The following is a 12036-nucleotide window of genomic DNA, read 5'->3' on the forward strand; positions in this document are numbered from 1 at the left end:
GGGGCCCTGTGCACACTTGTGGACACTGCAGCCTGCACATCCCCATCCCTAGCTGCTCAGCCAAGGTGTAGGCACACCAGGGGCCCAGGCAGGATGCCCGGAAGCCAGGGACATTCAGGCAGAGAATTCAACCGTGAGATCTGAAAAGGGAAGGTCATGGGCCCGTGAAGAGGCCACAGACAGAAAGGGGCCTTCCAGAGTGTGGGGTGCCTATTGGGACGTGTGCCTTCCAGTGTTCTTGACCCAGAGCTCAGACGTCTTAGGCCATCCCGCGAGTAAGCTGCAATGGCCTCTGAAGAGAAGCTCCCTGCCTCCTTCCCTCAGGGGAAAGTGCTAGAGAGCCCAGGAGACTCACAGCCCAAGATCTGTCCCCTTTAACCAGCAGACCCCGCAGTGACAAGACCTTCCTGATCCTGGTCCTCTAGAAGACCAAGACCATCCCCAGGCTCCCCACGTGGCTGGCCGCACTCCCAGGCTGTTAAGGCACTAGGCCAACAGGAGACTTGTTTTCCAACGGGGATCCCGGGAGGAGGAGGAGGTGTGGCTCTGGATGGGAACAGCCCAGGGTCCGTGCGAAGGACAGCGGAACCCCAAGTGGGTTCCAGGAAGGACACCTGCAGAAAGGACTCTCCAAAGAACTGAACAAGAGAGTGGATGCAAGCGCACCTGGCCCACAGGAGGGACTCGAACGCCTCTGGTGACGTGGCTGGCAGCAGCGACATTGTCTTGAGTGACTCTGTGCCAGGCACCTGCAGCGTGCGCTTTGCTAGATCGTTCCTTTGATCACAACAATCAGAGGAGCTTTGCTCTCATATGGCCGTTGAGAGGAGTGAGGCCAGGATCCCCCAGCTCGTCAGCAGCCAGGCCAGGAATCGCACTCGGGTGCGTCCGTCTGCCTCCCAATCCTCCTTCCAGTCCCCAACCCCGCCACACCACACTCAACGCCTCAGCTGGTCTTCCTGCAGACTCTGAGGAGAACCCCACACACGCCTACCTGCCCCCAGCTCCCAGGACAGGCTGGAGGTTAAACAACGCAGCCAAGACTCCAGGCCCCCTGCTCTGCCAACACCCTAGAGCTCTCTGTGCTCCTGTCCTGTGTGCAAAGCTCCTGGAAAGCCCATCCCCAGGAGGACGGAGCTTGCAGATAAGCCAACCAACCACACCCAGAAAAGACCCAACAGTGTCTCACCTCAGCACGTTTTTTTTAAGTTTATTTATTTTGAGAGATACGGAGACCACGCGAGTGGGGGAGGGCAGAGAGAGAGGAGAGACAGAGTCCCAAGCAGGCTCCACACTGTCAGTGCAGAGCCAGACGCAGGGCTCGAACCCGTGAACTTGTGAGATCATGACCTGAGCCAAAACCAAGAGTCTGATGTTTAACTGACCGAGCCACCCGGGCGCCCTTCACCTCACCAGGCGCACATTTTGAGTATACTTTACAAGGAGACTCACAGCCAGCTACTTGGTGGACCAAAGACTCGGGTAACAATATAGGGTATGGCTCACAACCACCTGAGTCTGTCTGGTTCCCCAAAATCATGCAAAATAGACCCTGTTTTCACTACTGTGTGTGTGTGCCCTTGAGTCCACATCAAGTGCTCTTGAATTCACTCATAAAATCACAAGAACGTTTCAAGATGCCAGCACCACCAGGCCCAAGGTCAGCCCTGGCCCCCACCTGTCTCAGCAGGAGCCATCTGGGGGGCTTCCTGGGGGAGATCCTTTGTCTGCAGTGGAGGGGGGGAGGCTGCAGCAGACACCTCCCCAGGCCCCAGAGCTCACTCACCCCTGGCCCTGGTGGTTTCACAGGATGAAACCACCTAATTGCCTAAGACAAGACCTAACCCCGAGCCCTCAGAAGACCCAGGGAACTGTTAGTGGGGAGAAATGTACGGAATACTGGGTCCTGCAAATTCACGGTTCCTGGGCCCTGGGAAGAGGTGTGCAGGGGGGAAGTGGCTGCAGGCGGCTCTATCACGGAGGACTGCCCGGTGCCGAGTCCCCTCCCCTGCCCTGCCCTCCCCTTTTCTCCAACTCCTTTCCCTCCCCTTCTCTCCTCCCCTCCCCTTCCCTCTTCAGGAAATGACACCACCAATGTCCACTCTGCCGACATGGTTGCCACAGTCTGACCGCAGGTCTGGGGCATGGGCACACCCTATTCCCTCGGATCTTTCTCTTCTGGATCCTCTCCCCCTGATCGCACTTAAATGGTATCCAAACACAGGAATCCCACTGAACAGGGCAGGGAGGAGAGACAAGACTTTCAGGGACAATGTGCCAATTCCTTACAACACGTCATTTTGCATCAATGCCCCAAACTTTCCCGCACACCCCCCCCCCCCCCCCGCCCCGGCCACAACGTGAGAACAGCCATATAATGACTACGTTCAGGACAGCACACATGGGCAGTAGAGGGAAGGGGTTGATAATTATGAGTCTCCTTTCCCTTCATGCTTTCTGTAGGTACCGACGGCACACCGGGAAGGGTGGGTTTGCTTTGTGTAGAAGGGGGCGCACTGCGGGGGTTGATCCCCAACTGAATCCCCCAAAATAGAAGGTTAGGTGAGGTGTCGGCCAACCCTGGGGGCCTCCTGCCGACTCTGGAACACGCCTCCTCTCCGCACCCCCAGCCCGGCCCCTCCCTGGGTGCCCACAGGACCCTACCCCACAGGAGACCCTCCGCCACGGCACCTTCCCTGCAGCCCTGCTGGGAGAAAGAACCGCCCCGGACGACTGCAGCTGCAAGAGACGTGAAGAGTAGGGCAGACCGCCCCCCACCCCCAGCTTCTCCAGAACGTCTAAGGACACCACGTGAGGACAGAAGCAAATAGCCAGCTTTCCTTCCCGGCGCTCACTTGGGTGGGCGGACCCAGCCTGGACTTGGCCCGTTCCTGCCCCTCCAAGCCAGGTAGGTAGGAGGCAATAACAAGCCAGCACGTTCTGACACTCTCTTCCCTGGAGACACCCCCAAGATTCTCCAAAATCCCCGCGGCAGCTCCCAGGAAATGACCAGATGTGCCTACACGTACGTGCACAAACACCGCACGCCCGCCTCTCCCCCAGCACCATTCCCGTTCTCAGCTTTTCCCTAAACCACCAGGACCAGGTGCCTCCCCCTTAGCCCCCTGCCTCTGCCCTCCTCCAGGCCTTGTGCCCGCGTCCCTGATCACCAGAAGGCACCTCGCTGGCCTCCGGCTTAGAAAACATCCAAACCGACGCATGCATGGGTCATGCCAAAAGGGTCGTTTTTTGGTTTGTTGTTTTTTTAATTTTTTTTTATTTAAGAGCCCGCAGCGCTGCAGCTCTGGAATCTGGAAGGTCATTCCTGGCGGCCACGCCTGCCAGGCCCGGTGGAAGGCACCTGGAAGGCGGCACCGGGGTTTCTGTGTAAGGCGGAAGAATCCGGCTTCCCCGCACAGGGTTCCAGTCCCAAGGTTCAGAGGACACACAGCTGCTAGGCGCCGGTCCCACTGAGTCACCGCTCTGGCCCTCGAGTACCCTGTGGGGGGAGAGGTAAAGCAGGCCCGCCCCAGGGACAAACAGGGCGGAGAAGAGCAGGAGGAAAGTCAACAAAGGACGTGCGAAAGAGGGAACAGAGGCACAGCTGGTTGTACAGGCAGGCTCTGCACCACGCCCTTGCCCCAGCAGTCTCCCCAGACACCCCCCTCTCTCCTGCAGAGGCCATCGCACCGTCCCGACAGCCAGGGCCTGGGGAACCCTTGGACCCGGCAGCACTGACAGCCCTTCTCCGGAAACTGAATAACCTGAGAACAGGCGAGTCAGAAACGGCTACAGAGTTTTCACCCACAGCGGTGGTACAGGCCATAAGCAGGCAAAGTGCACGAACCCTGCAGAATGCCAGAAAAGAGGGGATAGAAAATGCAAAACCCCTCTCCAGAGAGAACAGAATCCCAGAGCCCCAAAGGCACTGCTCAAGCAGCTAATCTCAACCTCGGGAAAAGAGCAAGGCGGAAGGTCTCCATCCACTGGAGAGGTCAGCCCAAGGCCCTGTTTCCGGAAGCCAGCACATGTCTGGGCACACAGCTCTGAAACGAGCCAGCCCCCCCCAAAACCCCTGATCCACACCTTCAGGAGGGGCCTTCCTGCTGTCACATCCTGGGTCCCGGTGGGCGTCTGGTCCAGTCTGGCCTAGAACAACTTCAAACGTGGTCCCCGACACTGTGCTTTTTTCAGGCAACCAAATCCCCATCCCTCTGAATCACCACGGTGATTTTCTAAAATTACATTTCCAAGCCCCAACAGTGTAGAACGGGGCAGAGAAACACACGGAGGATGTTACTAACCAAAGGCTGCCTCGTGCTGTCTTTTCCTCCCAGAAAGGGAGAAGTTATTTCACATGTGCACACGCGTGTGCACACACATGTAGGCATACACGCACATACATATAGGTTTTTCCCTGATACACAAAATTCTTTGTGAACTAGCTATGTCTAATTCTGCTGGGCCCTTTTTTTGAAAAAGGAGAGAAAAGGAGCCACAAACACCAGTATATTTCTGCTAGGGCTGGCTGGCTCTAAACATTTCAACTTTGAACTTTCACATAGCTGTCACCAAAGGCCAGAACTTGGCCAAGCCCAAAAGACCACTGAAGGGTCAGACGTCTAGAATGTCGTAGATCCAGGAGAGCAGAATATCAGAAATTAGAAGCTGAATATCCTCTAGGCTTTTTTTTTTTTTTTTAGGTTCCTGTTAACTTCTGATCTCTTTACTTTTGTGAACAGTTGCATTAAAGTTACTTTTTTTAAGTCAAAATGTTTCTATCCCTTGCCCCGTAGCAAGGCAAAAACCCTCTTGAGGAAGACAGGGTGACATTTTAAAGGGGCATCCAGAGGGTAGTAGAGGCGACTCTCCTGCAGTGATATTCTGAGCTGATGTGCGACACACACAACTGTGCCAGAGTTTCATAGTGTTTGTTTTGGTTTCAACATCTCAGACAAGACAGCTTCCAGATCCTTCACATCCCAGGCTGCAGCTGACCAACGTTCCACAGGATGCTAACATGCTGGATATAGATTTTACCTAAAAGAAAAAGAAGAACCAGTCAATGCCCTCGGCAGAACCCTGCATCCATTCTGACCCTCACAGTCTCCATCCCATAGGCCACACTCACCCAACCACAGGACCTTTGAACATGCTATCTGGAAGGTAACTCCTTCTGTCCCTTCAGCTCCTCGCTCAGGATCCTAGCTCCCCATGCAGACCCCCTAGTACAGAGCTGCTTTTCTCCTTGTACTTCTCCTTCCTAGCAGTGCTACTGGTGTTTACTCCAGGGCTCCACAAAATTTTTCTGTCGAAATCCAGACAGTAAACATTTTCAACTTTGTGGGCCCTACATTCTCTGTGGCAACTACTCAACTCCACCCCTGTGGAACAAAAGCCACTGTGGATAACAGGAACATGCTTGAGCATGGCTGTGTTCCAATAAAACTTTATTTGTGGACACTGAGATTTTTTTTTTTCAACTTTTTTTTTATTTTATTTTTGGGACAGCGAGAGACAGAGCATGAACGGGGGAGGGGCAGAGAGAGAAGGAGACACAGAATCGGAAACAGGCTCCAGGCTCCGAGCCATCAGCCCAGAGCCTGACGCGGGGCTCGAACTCACAGACCGCGAGATCGTGACCTGGCTGAAGTCGGACGCTTAACCGACTGCGCCACCCAGGCACCCCAACACTGAGATTTTATTTGCAAATTTTTACAGGTCATGAAACAGTAGCCTTCTTTTAATTCTTTTTCAACCAGTAAAAATCATTCTTGGCTCACGAGCTGTACCAAAACCAGGCAGACAGCCATATTTAGCCCATGGGCCACAGTTTGCAAATCCCTGGTTTATGCAATTATCTGATTCATGTCTGGCTCTTGCTTAGGCTGGGGGCTCCTTGTAGGCAAGACCCATGTCTGAGCTCGCTCATCTTTAAACCCCCGGCACCAACCACAATACCAGGAGTGAAAGAAAGCCTGGAAACTAAATCCACTCAAGACATCATCCAAAGAGACTCAGGAGAGGAGGGAAAATCTGTGAGGTCAGAGCCACCAATGTCCTCTGCTCAATTTTGATCATGGGCATCAAAAAATCATACATGTAAAAATAGTGGGGATTTAGGAGAATTTACAAAATAATGAATTTCTTTTCATAATGTTACATGACCCCAAATATAAATATTATCATCATCATCAGGTAACTATTTTCTAATAGATAACAAACATCCTATTTTTAGGAAATACACACTTAAGTATTTGCCAGAAAGGAACATGATATATGTAACTTACCCTCAAATGGTTCAGGAAAAAAAAAAATCTGTATGTACACACACACAGAGCCATCATAAGGCGACTGAGGTGAAACATTATACCAGGAAAATTCGGGTAAAGAGTATACTATTTTGGGGAGCACCTGGGTGGCTCAGTCGGTTGAGCATCCGACTTCGGCTCCGGTCATGATCTCACAGAGACTTCAAGTCCCGCATTGGGCTCTGTGCTGACAGCTCAGAGCCTGGAGCCTGCTTCAGATTCTCTGTCTCCCTTCCTCTCTGCCCCTCCCCCACTTGAGTTCTGTCTCTCTCTCCAAAATAAACATTAGCAAAAAAATGTTTTAAAAAAGAGTATGCTATTTTTGTTTTTGCAACTTCTTTTAGGCTTGAAATTATTTAACAAAAACTTTCAAGAAAAAAAAAAAAAAAGCAGGGGCTCCTGGGTGGCTAAGTCGGTTAAGCATCTGAGTCTTGATTTCAGCTCAGGTTGTGATCTCACAGTTCACGACTTTGAGCCCCACACTGGGCTCTGTACTGACAGCACAGAGCCTGCTTGGGATTCTCCCTCTCCTCTCTCTCTCTACCTCACCCCCACTGTCTCTCTCAAATAAAAAATACACTTTTAAAAAAAGAAAAAACACAAAGATACACTCATATTGGCCACTAGGATACCCTACGCGGCAGACTGGTGGGCGGAAAAGACAAGTTGCCACAGCCGTGTCCAATCTGCGCAGGGTGGCTTTTTTCCAGCATCCACATGCGCCCTCCTCCCTTGGGCTGGGGAGTGGGGGCTAATCTCCCCCAACTGAGATCCACGGAGCCCAGATGCTCACCCCCAATCTACAGATGCAGCCTGAGGACCTCAGGTGTAAAGACTCCCACCAGGGCTGCCCCCCTCCCACAAGAGTCAGGCTACATCCACTGCGGGTTCAATGTAGGGGGGCCAAGGGACTGGGGACCGAGCTTTCAAAGCTTCCAAAGACCAAGAAAGGGACCCGAGTGAAGGGACTGGATTCCCAATGGCTCCACCGACGCGGCCGTGCCTAGGAAGGGGAGCAGACTTGGGCGCTGGCCTGCTGAATCTGGGAGGAGCAGAGCATGAGGAGTCACAGAGGCACGGACTTCACGTAGGGCACACAGGACGGAGACTCACCTTCTGATCCGGGGACATACATCTCAGGGATGCCGCGAGACCACACCCAGGGTGGTCCGCCAGGCCCCTGTCTGTGCCCACGCCCCCGGGCAGCCGCGAACACCCCTATGCTTATAGAATAAATGTGCTCGAAGGACGGAGTGGGACGGGGCGGGCGCAGGGGGCCCCCCATGAATCACCACGCTCTGCACAACTACTCAGCTCCTCCACAGCACAGTGGGACAGGGGGGAAAGGAAACAAGAGTTTACACACACCTCCAGAGGGGAGCAGTCACCCTGGGTGCCTGCGATCGCCCTCAGGGGGGTCACCAGCTCTCCAGAAGGAGGCGAGCCCCATCGCAAGTCTGGGCCGTGGGGTTGGCTTCAGACTCTCCGGTGACGCTGTGACTCAGGAAGCTCCAGGAGACCGTGGACACGGACACTAGAGCTCTCTGTTTCATCTCCCTGCCTCCCCAAGGCCATGCAGATTTGGGGTTCTCCCCCAGAGGGCCCCGTGGGGTGGGGGACAGGCTCACGGCTGCAGCTCCCCCGGCTCTCCCTCCACTCGCTGAAACCCACACACATCACACATGCTGTCGACTCTCCCCCTCGCTCCTCCCCGCCCCTCAGTCCGCCTTGGGGTGCTTCCTTTCAAACCCACCATGAGCTTCACCTCCTCTGGAAAGAGCTTCCTGCCCCGGCGAGGTAACCCTCCTAGCTGTCCACGGCACCCCGTTCTTTCCTCCCAGCGGTTCCCAGGTTTCTGGCTGTCCCTCCCCAACCCCTGCCCCGGTCTCAGCACAAGCTCCCGGGGCACAGGCCAGGTTCACCCAACCTCACTCACAGTGAATGGAATTAGCAGGCTCGCGAGCCGGACACACAGAGGTGGGGGATGCGCAGAGATTTCTAGAAGGACCCTCTCAGCCTCTTTCTCTCCCCCAGAACAGCCAAACTGCTAACAACACTCCTGCTTCATCAAGAAGAGAAACCCGAGAGAGTCTCAGAGCTGAGCCCCCCGCCCTCCCTGGCAGCTCTCTGAGAAGTGAAGACACATTTGGGCTCCATACCCCATGCTTATTCCTTTCAAACCTCCAAGCGTCCTGTGCAACGACACTGGGTTGTAACCATCCTGGAGAAGGAGAAGGGCGTGTCCCAACCTGTCTGTGTCCCGTGCTTTGTCTGTCAGCAGAAAAAAGCCCTTGGGGCGCCTGGGTGGCTCAGCCAGTGAAGCATCCGACTTCCGGCTCAGGTCATGACCTCAGGGTTTGTGGGTTCGAGTCCTGCATGGGGCTCCGTGCTGACAGCTCAGGGCCTGGAGCCTGCTTCGGACTCTGTGTCTCCCTCTCTCACTGCCCCCCCCGCCTCAAGAATAAATAACATTTTAAAAAAGAAGAGCCCTCAACACACAGGGTGTTGCATCTCTGTACCTGTGAGCACCTAGCAGCCGACCTCTCCACACAGCGGTCCAGGACACCTCAGGGAGGTGAGGCGAGGACCACCACTGCATGTCAACCGTGCTCCCGCTTTCATCCAGGACACCAACCACAGTAAGGAGCAACCAAACAACGTGGCCAGCTTTTGCAAAAGCATTGCTAAGATTATTTGTGCTAGGTTTTGGGTTGTTTCGTGGGTTTTTTTTTTTCCTTTGTTCTTTTCACTTGATTCTTCTGTAGCCCTATAAGCTCTGGTGTGTGTGTGTGTGTGTGTGTGTGTGTGTATGTGTGTGTGTGTGCACATGTGTGTAGGCAGGAGACAAGTCACATTCACTTCGTGGTAAATTTTCATCGCCACGCAAATTCCTGTTGGTATAGGTTCTCTGCTCAGAGACCTAAAACTCAAATAGTTTTACGGTGCATGATACCTTAGCAGAGGACTGCCCCCAGATGGCCAATACTGCGCCATCTGTCAGAAACGTCCCCTGACATGCCCATCTTTCAGACAGAGGCTCAGCCTGTACAGAAGAGGGCTGGCAGAGCATCGTCCAAGCAGGTAGGGGGGTGACCCTTGCTATTGTCTGATGTCCAGGTAGGTTACTCTGGCATCCTCAGGGGAACCTGTGGGTCGCCGATTCCTTCCCGGCCTCAGAAGCTCACCATACCCCATCGCCCCCACAGCTGCCCACATGTTGACGCTCCTAACAGCTTCGTTCCTCACTCTAGAACCTTCGTTCCAGAAGACAAGGAAGCAGGGAACAGAAGGGCCATTTGAGCCCAACCTTCAAGAAGTCACTGCTCTGGGGCACCTGGGTGGTTCAGTCCATTAAGCATCTGACTTCAGCTCAGGCCATGATCTTACGGTCCATGAGTTTAAGCCCCGCATCGGGCTCTGTGCTGACAGCTAGGAGCCTGGGGCCTGCTTCAGATTCTGTCTCCCTCCCTCTCTCTGCCCTTCCCCAACTCTCTCTCTCTCTCAAAAATAAGTAAACATTAAAAAAAAATTTTTTTTAAGTCACTACTCTGTGCTTAGCAACTTCCATAAGGTGCCCAGGACTCTGAGCCCCGGGCTCAGTCTAGCACAAGTAAGTCAATCTGCTTTCTCCTGCTCCCAGCCTTGCCTCCAGGGGCCTCTTGCTGCAAACAGCCACCTAATGCCCTTTGTTCCAAAGACAAGATGCCAGGCACAGCGCCTGGCATCCCAGCGGAAAGCTCATGGCTTTCTAATGAGATTCCCACAGGAAGCTCTATTCACAAGAGGGTGGGAGGCGGGCACTTGTAGAATGCATGCCTGGATTCCCACAGGCCACATCTTTTCCAAACCTAAGAAGCAGAGGGACGTAGCACGCAAGCTTGGGCGGGAGGAGCAGTGGGTCTCCCCAGCTCCCAGCACCCACCTTTGCACCCCACGTGTCACAGCCGCCACTACCACCTACAGACAACCGGGAGGAAGGGCGGCACCTGCCTCGCCACTGGGGGACACGCCCAACGGGTGTCACAGGGGTCTCCTGTAGGAAAGCGGGGATGCACGAAGACCCAGAACATCAGCCACAGCCGCACGCCAGGCCAACCATGCTCAAAGCACAAACAGCCGGGGTTCAAACGCCTTTGGAAACATGGAACCATTCCAAAACCCCAGGGTTCTCTGTACTCCGGTTAGCCGTCATTTATTTCTTCTAATTAGCCTTTTTAAGGACAGAACGGGGAACACATTTCCACAGACTTTGTTTCCCTCCACGCCCCCGCCCCATCTGGCCCTAAACGTTGGAGGTCTTATCTCATGGACTTGAACATACCAGTTGCCCAGGAGCCTAAAAAGAGGGCTACGCACACAAGTCAGGAAGCCCTAGCCACCTTCTCTCCATTTCCTGCCTGGCTGATGCGGCCAGGCTCTGCGTCCCAAAATGTCATCAAAGAACAGCACGTGTAATAGTATGGACCAAGTTACTGCCTCACTGCCCTGGGCACCAAAAACACGATTTTCCTCTTTGCAGTCACTCATAAAATAACCCAAGGTCATAATTCGGCTGCATCGATTTAAATGCAGTCTGTTTCCCAGAGGGAACCCCAATATTTCGCTGAGCTAGGTCTAAACAGGAAAGACAAGTACCTGTGAAGAGATTATCAGGGGCAGACAGAGAAGTTCTCAAAAAACACTAACCCGAACATAAAACTGGTCTTAAAATTCGTGTTCTTTCAAACTTATTGACCTATAAAGTTGTTTGTAACATTCCATCCAGGTGGAAAACTGTTCCAAAGCAGCACGTGTAACACGGTCCTACTTCTACAAAAAAAAAAATTCACAGATATGTACTCACACACACTCTAGTGGTTACCGTTAAGTAGTGAGATTACAGCAATTTGATTTTTCCTTTCTCTTCTCTGTAATGTCTATAGCATACATGACATCTGTAATAAGGAAAGCTGTCACTCTCAGTCTTCCTAAATGGTCGGTCATCTCTGGGCCTGAGGGCTAGAGCAGTCTTGTGTCTGGTGACCCAGCTCCAAGTTCGCTCACATCCTGGTATCATTTCAACCACAAACAACACAACCAGGAGCTGCTTGAAGTTCGACAGACAGGAGGATGGTGCCTGGTGATGAGGAAAGCCTGTGGGAGGCAGCTAAAGTAGATTGTTACAGAATAAACACTGGGGCGCCGGGGTGGCTCAGTTGGTTGCATGTCTGACTCTTGATCTCAGCTAAGATCTTGATCTCAGGGTCATGTGTTCAAGCCCCATGTTGGGCTGAAAAACACAAAAAAAAGAAAGAAAGAAAAGAATGAAAAGGGGACCATGTCTACACGATTCAAAGATTAAAAAGATAGTAAGAGAATGCTGTGAGCAACGTTGGGACAATAATTGAAAACTTGGATGAAGTGGAAAAAAATCCCAGAAATACGACCCATATCAAAACTAACCCAAGAGGAAACAAAGACTATGTAGTCCTATCACTGTTCAAAGGACTGAACATCAATAGTTTTTTTTTGTTTTTTTTGTTTTTTTTTTTTTTACTCTTTGCACACAGAAAACATCAGGATCCGGTGAGTTTCAGCATGTTCTACTAAACATTTAGGAAACAAATAATTCTAATCTGATACAAACTGTTCCAGAGACACGGCAAATAAGGAACCTACCCTACCTTGCTTTATAAGGAAAACGTGTCTTACTGGTAAAACATTTACCAAAGCCTGACAAAGCAAT

General features: G+C 52.7%; 1 protein-coding gene across 1 annotated transcript in view; it reads right to left on the reverse strand.

Moving 5' to 3' along the window:
- Nucleotides 1-4685: 4685 nt before the first annotated feature.
- FAM174B (family with sequence similarity 174 member B) overlaps nucleotides 4686-12036 on the reverse strand; it is a 34208-nt gene continuing 26857 nt past the window's right edge. Inside the window, exon 3 of the mRNA XM_030317457.1 lies at nucleotides 4686-5040. Within this exon, the coding sequence (XP_030173317.1) occupies nucleotides 5037-5040 (4 nt within the window). The 3' untranslated portion in view covers nucleotides 4686-5036. The remainder of the gene's footprint in view (nucleotides 5041-12036) is intronic.

The sequence above is a fragment of the Lynx canadensis genome, chromosome B3 (assembly GCF_007474595.2).
Source record: "Lynx canadensis isolate LIC74 chromosome B3, mLynCan4.pri.v2, whole genome shotgun sequence".
In the NCBI taxonomy this organism is placed as follows: domain Eukaryota; kingdom Metazoa; phylum Chordata; class Mammalia; order Carnivora; family Felidae; genus Lynx; species Lynx canadensis.